The sequence below is a fragment of the Lissotriton helveticus genome, chromosome 6 (genome assembly GCF_964261635.1).
Source record: "Lissotriton helveticus chromosome 6, aLisHel1.1, whole genome shotgun sequence".
NCBI lineage: Eukaryota > Metazoa > Chordata > Amphibia > Caudata > Salamandridae > Lissotriton > Lissotriton helveticus.
In genome coordinates, this window is record NC_136067.1 from 1,590,707,766 (window position 1) to 1,590,723,204 (window position 15,439).

Sequence of the window (15,439 nt, forward strand, 5' to 3'; positions counted from 1 at the left end):
CTCTGCCAAAATGTCCGGCCCGTCCGGTCCGGGCTCACAGGCTCAGGAGAGGGTGTATGATCCTGGCTCCTCTTCCACCTGGATCAGCCCTCCCCCGCACTGCCACCAGATCTGCGCAGTGAAGCGAGATGCCCGAGCCCCCAGTGCTTCAGGTCAGTGCGAACCTGTAAAGGCCTCGCAGGTCTGCCGACGTGCCATTTTGTTTTCATCTGTGAAAACAGTCTCTGCCCGTTTTGTGTAAAATATAGACATTTTGAGACTACCCACATATTGTTATTCTGTCTCCCCAGTAGAAACCGTTGTAAAAATGCAAGATGTCTTTAGTTAATGCCATTGCTCTGGTACAGCCGTGTACAAAATCCCACACACACATTGAAACACAAGCACATAAAAACACAGACACGCAAATACACCAGGGCACATATAAGCATGAACACACATGCACACATCGAAACACAAGCACATAAAAGCACAGACACGCAAATACACCAGGGCACATATAAGCATGAACACACATGCACACATCGGAACACAAGCACATAAAAGCACAGACACGCAAATACACCAGGGCACATATAAGCATGAACACACATGCACACATCGAAACACAAGCACATAAAAGCACAGACACGCAAATACACCAGGGCACATATAAGACCGCATACACATGCACGCACCTACACAATAACACATTTCTATATTGCCATGCAAGTACACAAGCAAACACAAATATAAGCCCACAGGTGCATACACACATATATAGGCACTCACGCAGCCCACACAATTGCACATGGTTCCATTCGGCTACATAAAAACGCACACTCAATGCCACACAGAAACACGTAAAAGTTTGTTTAGATATGCCACGTGGATCCATGCACACACGAGGCATACACGCTCTCAAGCCAGCGCACACATGGATACGTGCACAATGTGTCACACACACACATGCACGGGCAAACACGGCCACCTGTTCACACATTCATCACTGCTCTTGTGCTGCATGGAATATTACAGTTGGTGTTGCAATATTTAGCAATGCCAATAGCTCAAACTTAATTAACCCGAGACCTATTGCATTGCAAATGCTTGTTGCCATTTACCAGTGCCCCTCGGGTGTTCACCAAGGTGATGATGGTGGTTGCAGTTCATCTGCGGAGATCAGGGGGTGCCAGTCTTCCCCTATCCCGACAACCGGCTGTTGAAGGTGGGCTAGCCCCGGCTGTCATCTCCTACCTCCAGACTACAGCGGACATCCTACATTCGCTGGGGTTCACTATCAACATGCCGAAGACCTACCTGGCTCCCTCGCTGACGTAGCCTTTCATCGGCGCTGTTCTGTTGACAATACAGCTTTGAGCCTATCCTCCCGAACGGCAAGTCCAGGCTATGATACTTATGCTTTGGCTTCTATCCTGGATTAGGGTGAGACTGACTATGAGGCGTCTGGGAATCATGGCCTCCTGCATCCAGCATATGAAACATACCCGATGGCATATGTGGGCTCTGCAGTTGGGCAGAAGTTCCAGTGGATGCAGCATCAGGGAAATGTGTCGGACATGGTTCAGATCTTGGAGATAACTGCAAAAGATCTGCATTGGTGGTTAATGAACCACAGTTGGGTCAGCGGCAGAACCCTCTCCCTTCCCTGACCAGATCTGACAGTGGTGACAGGTGCTTCACTTCTGGGATGGGGCAGCAGTCTGGGAGAGGTTAAAAACAGAGGCCTCTGGCAGAATCCAGGCTACACATCAACGTTGTGAATCCTCGGGCGATCCAGTTGACATTAAAATTCTTTCTACCCTCCATCAAGGGATGCCTAGTAAAGGTGTTTACGGACAACACCAGCGCCATGTGGTCCTGTTACAAGCGGGGTGGGATCGTGGGCCCTCTGTCAAGAGGCCCTGCGTCTCTAGACATGACTGGAACATCAGGGCATATCCCTGGTGGCTCAACACCTGGCGGTCTGAACGCTAGTGTGACCGAGCTAAGCCTGAAGATGCCTGGCGGATCACAAATGGCATCTCCATCTGGAGGTGGTGCACGGTCTCTTTCAGCAGTGGGGAAAGCCTTTGTTAGATCTGTTCGCCACCACTGAGCACATTAATTGACAGCTGTTCTGGGCACTGTAGTTTCCAAGGCAGCTCTCGCTTGGGGACATATTTCGTCTTGAGAGGAGTTCAGGCCTCTACCACTCCTGCCCTGTGTTCTCAAGAAGATCAGGAATGACCAGGCCTTGTGGCTCTGGACTGGGCTTGGAGAGTGTGGTATTCCGAGTGGTTAAACAAGTCTATTGGTCTTCCGATCAGGCTGCCTCTTCGGCAGAATCTTCGCTTGCAGCAGCAGGGGAAGTTTCTTCAACCAAGCCTGTCAAGGCTTTGCCTTCTTGCATGGAGATTGAGCAGCAACAGTTGACAGCCTTTGACCTTCTGCCCAAAGTCTGTGATGTTATTCTGGCAGCCAGGCGTCCCTTCACCAAAACAGTATACGCCTTCTGTTGAGGCAAGTGTGTGGCATGGTGTGCTGAACAGCAGGTTAATCCTTTTTCGGCTTCTCTTTCACGGGTTCTTTTCTTTCTTCTTTCTCCTGCCCAGCCGGGCTCTGCTCTGGGCACCTTGAAGTGTTACCTTTCTTCTATATCAGCCTTTCTGCGGTTGCCTGACCAGCCATCCCTTTTCAAATCCCCTATTGGGCATAGCTTCTTGAAAGGTTAGCAACCTTCTCCCTTTGTCATGACTCAGTGGGACTTTAATTTAGTCCTGACGTTTTGGATGTGCACTGCCTTTGACCCCTTGCACAACTGTCCTTTCAGGTTCCTTACCATCAAGACGGACGTCCTGGTGGCAATAATATCTGCCTGGAGGGTCAGTGAGCTTCAGGCTTTGTCATCCAAACCTCCATACCTGAACATCTACCCAGACAAGCTGGTTCTACTAACTAGAGCTTCACTCCCTTACATGTATGCCAGTCCCTCACCCTGCCTTATTTTTACATTCTGCCACATCCCTCTAAAGAAACGGAGCAATGTCACAGACCGGACCAAAAAAGAGCGCTGTTCTGCCTTGACCGCACAAAAGAATTCCGGGTGGACGACCAACTCTTCGTGGCATATGTTTGAGCGAAGAGAAAGGCTTTGCAGCGGTGGACCATCTCCTGATGAATGTATGACACTACAAAGCATGCTTTTACAACGCATGCCATTACAACGCATTTTTTACAACGCAAATACCATTACAACGAAAGTTTCTACAACGCATACCATTACACCACAAAGTAATTTAAAAGATTTAAAACTACCATTACAGCGACAAACAATACAACGCAAAAAAATTATATTTTTTAATTAATTTTGTAAAATACCTACTGGGACGGGATGCAGGGAAAATAGGGGTTTTGGGTGGAGAAGTGTATTAAAATGTGGTAAGCAATTAAACCCATATTTTTTTAAAAACGAGCATCTTTACAAAATTAATACTCGGGTATTACATTTAATACTAGAGTATTAATCTAGTAACAAACAGTATTAAAAATAAAAAAATAAGCATTTAAAAAAAATATAGAAACACAAATAAATCACATTCACCTAACTAATCCGAGTAACAGTTGCTAAAACAAACAGAGCTGCCATTTCAAAAGCAAAGGTAAAAGCCTACAACAGTTTTCATGACCCGAACACCAAGCCACTGAAAACAAAATGGAGGAGTAAACACTGTTGAATCGATAAAACACTAACTTTTAAAGATAAAATGTACAATATAAGTTCTCACATCAAATGATTCAGAAAAAAACACATTTAAAAATGGTACTTTTCCCTAATTTTATGGCGACACCCACAAAAACCTATAAATACTAGTAAGACACCATTTTGAAGCCAGTGGTTAACTGACTACCGGTGAGAGCAGACGGATTTTCCTGACACTCCTACATTTACCGAGCAACGAAAACTCAACAAATATAATACTTCAACTCAGCAAAATTGAAGTAAGTAGAACACATAGCAAATAAATACATAGCATTATTTTATATAATTTTCCACAATAAAAAAAAAAATTAATTACATTTTACAGATTTCAACACACTTGAAAATCGAACCAACAAATTTGAAAAAACAGATATTCATTTAACGATATTAGTAATAAGTAAAACATTTTAAACAATATATTTTAAATGCTATTTCATGCCTAAAATAATATAATAATATAATATTACAATTTTTAAAAAAATATTATGCTAAGTAATAAATATTATGAGTATTATTTTAACTACTATAAAGAACTAGTTTGATTTTATAAACATTACAGGAGTATTAATTTCTAAAACCTATTTTTTTACCAAAAAAAGAACTACTAATGATTATTATTATGGTATTATAAATATTAATAAAAAAATTAATATTTTTAAAAAAGAAAAAAAAAGAAAATAATAATAAAAAAATACTTACGTTGTAATAGCATGGGTTGTAATGGCATGGGTTGTAATGGCATGCGATGTAATAGCATGCGTTGTAATAGCATGCGTTGTAAAGGCACTTGCGTTGTAATGGATTCTTTGTAATGGTAGTGCGTTGAAAAAGTTGCGATGTAATGGATGTTCCCCTTCCACCAGAGCAGAGCTGCAACCTCTGTTTTAGCATGTGGAGTCCCGGTACTGGACATTTGCCAGGAAGCATAGTGGGCTTCTCTGCACATGTTCACAAAACACTACTGCCTGGACAGTCAGGTCCGTAGGGATGGGCACTTTGCCCGTTCAGTCCTGCAGGATTTTTTGGTTTGATATTGTTTTGCAGACCCCCTTCCGGGTAGGTATTGCTTGGGAATCTTTTTTAAGGTAAGGACTCTGCAGCTAGAAGTCTCTAGCATATGAACAAGTTATTTAGCTTTGGTAATGCCTTATCTGGTAGAGACTCTATGCAGCTCCAGATTCCTTACCCATCCACCTCTTTTCCCTGCTCTGCAAATGGATTTCTAGGGACAGGGTTTTCCCCTTTCAGAACCCTAGTTTTCCACACCAGTGGTCTGTGTTCTTCGTGGCTCTGCACTCCTGGCGTGGAAAATTGTGAAAAGAAGCTGATGTCAGCATGCTGGGGTGGCACCTTTATAGGCACAGCAAACGTCACATCCAGCACGGAAGACACCACGCAGAGCTGATCAACTCCACCTACTGGCACGTAGGGGTCTACTGCTCCCAACAAATTTCCAGATCCAGTCTGACGCCTAGAGATAATTCTAAAGTGAGGAATCTGCGCCTAGATAGAGTCTCTACCAGATAAGGCATTATCAAAGGTAAGTAACTTGTTCTTCTAGTATTGCTTTGTCATTAAAAAGTACTTTATTTTCCTATTGTGCCTGTTGTTTGATTGAGTTCTGAGCTCATGTACCCTCACAGTACCGCCTTGGGAAGCCTATGACTGCTCACCCTTGTCAAGTGTGGAAGGGTTGTATTTGGTCCAGTGTGCAGAGCCATAGCAGGATGAGCCCTAGAACACCAGTGGCACAAATGACCGCAACTACCATGGTTGTAGCCCAATAGTCCCTGTCTGTCCTGTGGCCCTCATCTGCCCCAAGTGTTGAATGGGGTCTGACAATTTTGTGAAGCAGTGTAAGAACTGCATGGGCGAGTTCTACCTTTCTGGAAGAAAACAAAAAGATCGGCTTGAACACAGCATTACCTGCACAGTAGAATGGCAGATGATCATTTTGGTCATAGTAGACAGTAGACCTTAGTTCAGTGAAGGGATCTGCATTTGGAGAGAAGGTGGAGGATACCCAGGAACAAGGATAGGAAGATCCTCCTTAGTTTTGTTAATGACCAGTTAGACAAACTGGACAGTAGGCAATAAACTGTGACTGACTCCAGAAAATGTACCGTTTTAGGAACCCAAGGAGGGAATCCTGTGGCGGCTGACTCTCTTCCCCTTAGCACTGTTTCCTCCTAGTAACACCATGGGTGAATGCCCATATTTGCTTTCCAGTGTTTCCACAGGATATCCACACCCCTCCAATTTTAAGGTTACTGCGGAAACAAACTCAAGGCTCTCTCAGCTCCTTAGCACTGGTTTTACCTACGCACACCATACGTGAATGCCTAGATTTGCTTTCCAGTATTTCCCCAAGGTAGCCACACCCCTCCTTACCATGGCCACCATCTCTGAGTTATTCCTGGATTCGGTCTGAGACCATGAACCTATAATTTGCTTTCTAGAAAGCTATACCTAAGAAAGAGAAAGGTAGGGAGTTTCAAAAGGGATACGTCCAGATTACCTTGCCAGGAGAATTTGCAAAGGAAGAGGTTGGGACTCTAGGATAATGAAGGTAACAAGATTAAACATCAACTACACATACATGTTAAATGCATGGCTAACGATTGATCCACGAAAGTGTCTGCATTGTTCAGGGATTAATCCAGAACCTTATGATCGCATCTACAGAAACTCAGTACAACTGGTATGAAAAGAGAAGAAATGCTCCAGGGCCTTGCCTCCCAGCCCTCTTGAAATGAACAGGAGGGTCCTATGCTTAAAAATGTCAAAACATAAAGGTATTCCCCACCGCCTAGCCCACCATTTGAGTGGTATTTGTCTTGGTGCTCAACCAAGTGCATAATCCAGATTGGCAGGTATTAAATCTTTTCGAGAATTCCATGGACTCTCTCTTGCAAGCTCTTGTATATTTCAGAAAAGCATGAAGACAATCCTACAGGCCTTAAGTACACTCTACTAATACCTTTGTGTCCACTTATTGACCCTTTATAGCTCCTGCTTAAGCATGACTTTCATGATTGTGTGCTCCCAGTGTATATTGCTTTGCCAGCTTGAAGCCGAACGATTGACTGCGTGTTCCAAGTCAGACCTACCTGCCTGCGAAGTGGCCCTAACTATATATTAGAACTTTTCAAATAAATAAGTCACAGGAAGAGAAGTAGTGCTGTTGTGCTGCGCGCTGTTCATTGAGCTTTCCTGGAATGGGGCAAGTAGTGGGCAGTGGGCAAGATCTCTCTGGCATCACGGGTAGTTTTCAACAGTTGGTAATTACTTCTATTCCAAAATGTCTCAAAATCGGTCAAGGGAATCTTATATGGTCAATAGCTGCTGGTATTCTTGTGTTTTTTTTTACCATAGACAGCTGTAGGGCGTTATTAGAATAATATGAGGGATTCATTGAAGCAATTAAAATATTGCAGAAAATCGGCTGGAGAAGGGCAGTGGAAATGGACAATACAGGGTGGGGTAGAGCTGCACCTGGACAATTTAGATAGACTTTAAAGATACTAGTTTGCCAGTTGAAAAGATAAAGGTGTTTAAGCTATACCATGCATACCGTGGTAGGTCCTCTGCTGGGGATAGCTTGGCATGACTAGCACAGGCTTCTGTGTTTTTTTGTTTTCATTTTAGAGAATTTCCGAGTTTTTTGCGTAGGAGGGCAATAAAGTAGTGTTTGGCTCAATGGAGAAGAGGTTATGGGAACGAGAAATGTTACATGTGTTTTTGCATTGAAGTATGAAAAAACTATTTTTCTTTTTAATTCCTCAGCTTCCCATTGTGGAAAAGATAAGGACCATTGCCCAGAGAGTCTATGGAGCTGAAGACATATCGCTGTCTCCTAAAGCCGAATCAAAAATAGACCAATACAGTCAGCAGGTAAAAGTTTCATAAATAATATATTGCCCAAGAAAAGTTTGCCTCTTTGTAAATTAGGTTTTAATAAGACCTTAAAAAGCAAATTAACGTCTGTGAAACCTTTGACCTTGCATATTTGCAATCTTTATCTCTGCTAGACCAGGAAACTTGGATGTTTCTTGCAAGAGGGCTCCTAGGGGGGGTCACCGATGACACCATTATGTATTATATTGCAGATTCTGATGATTAATTCTAACTGCCGATTCCTCACCTTGTGAATCGCCTTATGTGCCAGACCAGAAAGTTGTAGTAGTTCTTGGATGCTGGCAGGTCACGCATTAACCTCAGTCATGCCCACAGACATGACCACACAAAACTGCATATAGGTGCCCCACCTGCACGCTGATGTCAGTTTCTTTCTGCGCCTTTTGATGCAGATCTGAAGCTTAGCTCCCTAAAGTTTTCAAATGTTTTAAAGTGTTCTGAAAAAAACCTAGTACAGTGTGCAAAGGTATTCCCCCAGAAATACAGGGTTTAAAACAGGGGTCTCTTCATTGGTTAGAGCTACGTCTGGTCCATGAAAACCCTCTTAAGCTCCTGCCTAATATTTGGATTAGATAACAGCACATAAAGTATACAGCACCTAAACACTGCACCTAGGGCACTCTTTCCTGTTACAGTCCGCACACACCAATAATGGCAGAAGAGCTAAATCGAGAAAGGTTTGTGTTGTGCCCAAGGACCAAATTTGTCCTTTTGCTTTTCTTTATGAATCAACTGACAGTTGAGTGTCTCACTGTGAAATGTGGCCTCTTTGTCATTCAGTACATATGATGCCAATACTCTCATGATGAGAGGTAGAGCCAGAAAGACTATCATCATCTGGCCTATGCTCTGAAGTTCATTGATTGATGTGCTTAAACTGACTCTAGAAAAAGAAATCATGAGAGCAAGTGAGAGGAGAAAAAAGGAGAAGAATATCAAGAATGAAAGGCAGGAGAGAAAAGACCACAGAGAAGAAAAAAGGTAACAGAATTAAAGAAACGAGAAAAAGTGAGAGAAGTAAAGTAAGAGAAAGAAAAAAAAGGGAGGAGGGGTGAAAGAAAAAGAAAGTCAAATGTGGTGCAGCTCACTTATAAAGAATTTACTGCTACTGATTTTGCGGAAATAAACCTCTGAGTTTCATCATCATAGATGTAACGTGTTTCTAGGATTAAGGAATTCATTGTTTTCTGATGTGGGGCATTAACTGTTTATTTAAATCTCAAGCAGCAGTGCTAAACAATTTAAGAAAAGGATGGCTTACAGTTGCTCCTGCATTGTCTTCTTTCCCAGCCTTTCAGCTGCAATTTACCAAACTGGACTGAGAGGCAATGTGCTACTCCAAGAGGATCTGAGAAATACTGGTAGCTCACGATCAACCTGTTAAAGACTCCTGGTTCAAACCATGCCTTGCATGTCGCAAGCAGATCTCGGTCACTGACCCACACAACATTGGTCTTTGGTAACAAATATGACTCAAAGTCCTGCAACAATGCATTAGAAGGCCATCAGGGAGCGAGAAGGTAAATGCTACATTGTAGAGTACAAGAAACAAGTTCATCCAGCTCAAAATCTCAAGGTCTTTCACAGTCCCGTCCCATCTACCATCCTTGGGTAATTCCAAAGTTAAGAAACAAGTAACAAACAGAACACAGTAAGTCCAAACACACAGGGCACCCTGAGTTCCCCGGGCCATCATCAACTCCACTTCAAAATCATGGCCTTCAGAGAGATAGTGCCTTTGATCTTCAAGTTAGTTCTGGATCCCAGGATAGTTCTGGATCCCTCTGATATATCTTTATGCCCCGTGGATCCACAGGGGACTCCATACAGGCTTCTTTCTGCCTGCAGGCCCTCCTCTGTCGTTGACTGACTACGTACTGTAGGAAACTGGCTTTTTTATGTGGTAGTGCCAATGTAAGGGAACACCATGCAAAAAGCACAGACCACCCTTATTGGTCTACTGGTCTTAAATTAATAATCCCGAGTGTTCTGATTGTGGTAGTGTGGTCAAGCAGCTTAGGCTTATCAACGGGTAGTGTTAAGCATTTATTGCACACACAGATTCCATAAATGAGAGAGACACTCAAGAAGGAAATCTGAGACCCGTTTAGAAAAATAGCACACATTGTTATATATATTTTTTCAGACACATTAATCATCGGAATCAGGTAAGTACTGTCAGAGTTATATATTTTTGTAGAAATAGAAAATACAGTTGAATAACTGGTTTGAGCCTCGAACGTGGTAATGTTATCTTATGGGAGAAACTCACACTGCATAGTTTTACTTGCAAACGTTTCTTGAGGATGCCTTGTAGGACATAAGGTGCATAGGGGCCAAGGTCAAGAAACCACCAGCAGTTCGATTTTATCTGCCCTGGTGGGTCCGGGTGCAGAGGTGCTGGTCAAGTTGCTAACATCCAGCACTACATGTTAAAGTCTATGGAAGATGTACCTGTAAAAGAAAGGCTGCTAGTGGGGACTTGAGGACAAGTCTGGCAGAGCCCAAAGGGGGGGCTCAACTCTTGAGGCTTTCCGAAGTCTCTGGAGTTCGATTTACCGAACCTGGGCTTGGGTGCAGAGGTATTTTGTCCGGCGGTTCACTGTACCTAGAGGCTCTCACTTGGCTTTGGTAACCTTGAGAGGGAGAGAAAACAGGGCCACTCTCGACGAAGGCCTCATGGATCCTGAAGTCCCTCGTCGGTAAGTCAGTGTCTGTGGTTTCCAGAAGGGGCACACACCAAGCCTTGGTAGATGGAAAGGCTCTGGTACCCAGGGTATTGGTGCTGAGATGCTCCTGGAGGGGTCAGCATCTCAAGACTTGGGGAAAACGATGGAGATGACCACCTGGACTCATGACCGTCTCTTCCTGGCAAGTTGCTCCTTTGGTGGGCCCAATGGCCAGCAAAGCCAAGTACTGGGTCGATGCGGTCGGTGCTTGCAGATTCAGGGGATGGCTCCTCCACCCCAAGGGAGATGCTGTTTATTTGTTGAAGAGGAGAACAATCCTCCAAGGGTTTGGGGAGGCTGTTCAGCTTCTGGATGAGTTCGTGTTTGTGACTGTCACGGTGCAAGCAACCAGGCAGTGTTTGCTGCAAATCTCGTTGCAGGACCTCTGTTCTCAGAGCTTCGGCTCTTCTTTGTACTTCCTTCCGTTCCAAGTAGACAAATCTAAGTTCATGGTGTCAAGGGGAGCTCTAAATAGAGTGTAGGGTAGTAGCCAATGAGCAACTTACCCCTGGGCTGACGGCATCCCCATATAACCAGTTCCTATGGGAAGTGAGCATAAGCCTGACCCAGAGATCCTAGTTTCTCCAAATTCAAAATGGTGAAATCCTTTCTTGTCTATCCACTTCAGGTGGCCCACCTTAGGTGTCTGCCTAGCCTGAAAGTGCAAAACGCCTAATAAATATAATTTTTATTCCACCTGCTCTGTTGCCAAATGGGCCTCAGGGCAGGGGGTGGCGTTCCCCAGGTGTGGGGGGAAGCCAGGGTCTCATATCAGATGAGACAGAAGCTTTGAAGTCTCTCGCCTTGATGTAATAAACCACTAGCTATCCTACTGGAGGAGGTGTGAAAGGCCTCCAAGTGCAAGCTGTCACCTAGAGGGGATGAGAATCTTGTCTGTGGTGGTAGGCTGAACGATACCAGTCAGCCAGCACACTAGAGGACTAGTAGGTTTTCAGGGGGCACCTCTAAGGTGCCTCTGAGTGCATTTCACAATAAATATTATTCTGGCATCAGTATAGTTTTAAGAAGATGTGTAATACCAATCACCATTATTTTCAGTGCAGCCATTATGTAGCTGAGTAAATCGTAATGACCAGTACATACCTTTAACATGGCTGCCTGATCACTCGCAATGCCCTAGTAATAGTAGTACTCTGCATCACAGGGGCATACCTGCTCCTGCTCCTCACATGTATTGTAATGTATCCTGTCTTAGGGCTCTAAGGCCTGCTGTAGGGGTGACTTACATATAAGACATGCAATGTAGTTGGGCATTGAACACATGGAGTGTGTAATGTGTTTTCAGAAGGGCGTGCGTCCTTTCATCTTCCGGTAGCAGCCTTCGTGCAGTTTTTGTAGAGTTCCTTTTGCGTCGCATAATACATGCGGTGGCCCGTAGGGACCCTCTTTAGTATCCATGCCCTGGGTACCATAGGTACCATTTACCAGGGATGTATAAGGGTTCTAAAGTCCTTGCCAATTGGGTTACAGTCATTGGGGCCTGTTTAGCAAGGACCAAGTGCACATTCAGTCAAGAACATCAGTACTACTGGGCAAAAAGTGGAGGTGACCATGACAAAAAGGCACTTTCCTTAGCGTACCTCGGGCTACTCCACCCCCAGCATCTAGTTTTACAAATGCCATGTCTGTGGTGCTGGCCCATCTTCAAAGGTTAGGGATCCATAAATTCCTGTACCTTGATTATTGGATGTTGAAGCGGGCTCTCCTGAGCTATTCTTGGACGACCTTTGGACAGCAGTGTCATTACTGCAACAGCGACATTCTAAGTCCTCACATGGCTCTTCCCAGAGATTTTACTTTATCAGTTCCTTTGAGGACACGGTTGCTTTAATGATGTTACCTCCACTGCAGAGTCCAGGACATTCATGCTTGATATTGATGCTTCAGTTGAGAACGTCTATCCCAGCCTTGACAATAATTAGACTGTTTGGGCTCCTAGATTCTTGCATCCTCTTGATACCCCTCACTCGCTGGCACATGTTTGCTCTCCAGTGGAATCTTTGCCTACATTTGGCATAGCTTTGCCTTGTGAACAGGACATTTGATCTCAAACAAGGCAGCCTTGGCCCTTCAGTGGTGAATGTTGGATAGTTAACCTTATATATGACAGGTCATTCTCCATTCCTCCTCCTGAGGTACCAGGGTTGACAGATGCTCCCACTTTAGATTATGGCAATCATCTGGATCAGGTAGAGATTCGAGGTCTATGGTATCCCATGGAGAAATATCCTCACATCGGTCTTTTGGAGGATTGTCCATCTGCCTAACCCTTAATGGATTTCTGACTTCCAACAAGGGTAGTTCAATCCAGGTACTAAAGGAAAATACAACAGCCATATGGCACTACAACAGCAGAGTGGGATCTTATGCCCTCTCTCTGTGTGCTGTGGCGGTGACTGGACTTTAACAAAATCTCCCTCACAGTGAGTCACCTAGTAGAGTCCCTGAACATCCGGGCGGATGGGCTGAGTGGGTGTCATCTTGCAGATCATGAATGGTATATGGTATCTTTGCCCAGCGGGCGTGCCCTCAGACCTGTTCACTCCCTCTCAAAACACATTGGGCCTATTCACAAAGATAAATTTACAATTGGGAAAATCTAGTTTACCCTTTATAGTAAATGTACTACTTTGAGCTATTCTCCAATTGTAAATGCACAATAAAGTGTAGATTTTAAACTGGGGTTGGTGCCAAATTTGAGTGTAAAGTTAGCATAGCTAAAAAAGACTCCAAACAGTAGTTCCTCAGACCGGGGCCTGGAGTAAGTACAGGACCACACATGGCCAACCAAGGATACTGCAACACCCTCACATATCAAATACGGGAGGTAGGGACTTAAAATAGAATCCCATAGGAAATAATGTTAAAATATTTTTTTTACTTTTTAAAAATACATATAAATAAATGTTTAACACCTTAGCTGCTAGGCTGTTCCGCCCAGCGTTAAGCATTTTTTGGCTATTTGGGGTATTTTCCGCTTTTGCCTCCATAACTTTTTGTCCACATAAGATATGGATGCCCAATTTGCGTCCTTTTTTCCAAAATCCCGAGGGGTCTAAACGTACCAAGGGTTTGTGGATTCCCCTGGAGGGGACAAAGAAAATTGCCAAAATATAGCTACATTTACAGTTTTTGGGAAACATGGGAAAAAAGTGCTGAAGAAGAAAGTATCTGTTTTTTCTCCTGCAAAAGGCATCGATGAATGGTTTGTGGTGTTAAAATATCCATCTTCCCAGCTTTCTGAAACAGGCAGACATGAATGAGAAAACCAAATTTTTCAACAGTTTTGGCATTTAAATTTTTTCCTATTTTGTGCTTTCAACCTCCTTCCAGTTAGGGGTGGAAACGGGTGTGGAACCCATGGTGGATCCTGGAAAGCAATACATTTATGAAAACTAGATAAGTCTGAATTAAGGAAGAGGACATTTGTCTAGATTCTGCAAGGTTTTCCCCACAAAACGTAACAGTTGAAATCAAGAAATATTGAAATGAAGTTGAAAAAAACAGCCAAACATTTTCATGTGTAACAACGTCTTGCAGTATGGCAGATTTTCGAAAGCAATATACCTTTACGTTCTCTGGACCCTGCTGTTTGCGGGGATATATATAGAGCTTGTAGGTTCTCCAAGAACCCGAGGTACCCAGAGGCAACTACAGAGCTGCACCTTACAATGGTTTGTCAGTGTCGATTGACTATGCAACACTTCATATTGTAAATTACAAAGAATGAAAAAAAAGGGTATGAAGGAAAACTCAGTATTTCTGAAATGTACACCAGATAACTAGTTTAGGAGTAGTGGTTGTGTGACGATCTCTGAATTTATGGGTACCCATAATGGCATGTGTTTCAGATTGAATTTTGTAAAATTTCGTGTGTGTTACACACTTGATTACACTTGAAAGGCACAAACGTAAAGATATTCAATTGGTAATAACAAATGTTCTACTATTGTGTATTCCCATATGTCTCCCAATAATAATGGTCCCCCACTTTTGTGGCTGGGCCTTGCGTCAGCGAAACAAAACACTCCAAAACTTGACCTAGGAGACATCATATTTCACCCAGCAGAATGAAATTTTTTTTTTCTTACAAAGTGTCTAGCTGTGGATATTTGGTCCCAGTTCAGCCAGCACCTAGTGAATTCTATCACCCAGCACATCTTTGAAAACTAGACACTTGGGGAAGTTCAGGGTGGGGTGATTTACGTGGCTGTCACCAGGTTTTTTTCCCCCCAGAACCGTCTGCAAAGCTCAAACTTTGCCTAAAAAAGCACATTTTTCTTGCATTTCTGTGAGGAAATAGTCCAGGAATCTGCAGGAAGCCATAATATTCCTACCATGTAGCGTTCCCCCAAGTCTTCTGAGAAAATTGTGCTTCACTTGTGTGGGTAGGCCAAGCCCCCTGCAAACGAAAGGGCGCAACATAGACCCATTATATTTTTTCCACTGAAAAACAATGTGTTTTTTTGCCATGTGGGTAGCTGTGGATTTTGGGCCCCAGCTCAGCTGGCCCCTAGGGAAACCTTCCAAACAAGCACATTTTTAAAAACTAGACACCTGTGGGAAGTCCAGGGTGGCGGTGACTTGCATGGCTGTCAACAGGTTATTTTTTACCCAGAATCGCCTGCAAAGCTCAAACTTTGCCTAAAAAAACATTTTTTCTTGCATTTCTGTGAGGAAAAGTCCTGGAATCTGCAGGCAGCCACGAATTTCCTACCACCCTGTGCTCACCCAAGTCTCACAACCTGGGTTTGCAAGGGGGACACCTGCGTTTCTAATCGACGTCTATCTAGGGAAGCCTACCAAATCCAGACATTCAGAAAACTACACACCCGCTGGAGTCCAGGGAGGTGTGGCTTGCGTGGATACCCCAACGTTTTCGAACCCAGAATACCCTGCAAACCTAAAATGTATCTGAAAAGTCACATTTTCGGCACATTTCTGTGTGGGAAAGTTGTAGGATCACCAGGCTGGCACAAGTTTCCTACCACCCAGCGGTCTCCCAAGTCTCCTGATACAAATGCAACCT

At 43.7% G+C, this 15,439-nt stretch overlaps 1 protein-coding gene across 2 annotated transcripts in view; it reads left to right on the top strand.

Moving 5' to 3' along the window:
* The window catches only part of MTHFD1L (methylenetetrahydrofolate dehydrogenase (NADP+ dependent) 1 like), a 1,218,839-nt gene that overhangs the window by 992,919 nt on the left and 210,481 nt on the right, over positions 1-15,439 (top strand). For both annotated transcript variants that reach the window (XM_078649387.1, XM_078649386.1), the window contains exon 25: positions 7,529-7,636. In XM_078649387.1, the coding sequence (XP_078505513.1) occupies positions 7,529-7,636 (108 nt within the window). The remainder of the gene's footprint in view (positions 1-7,528; positions 7,637-15,439) is intronic.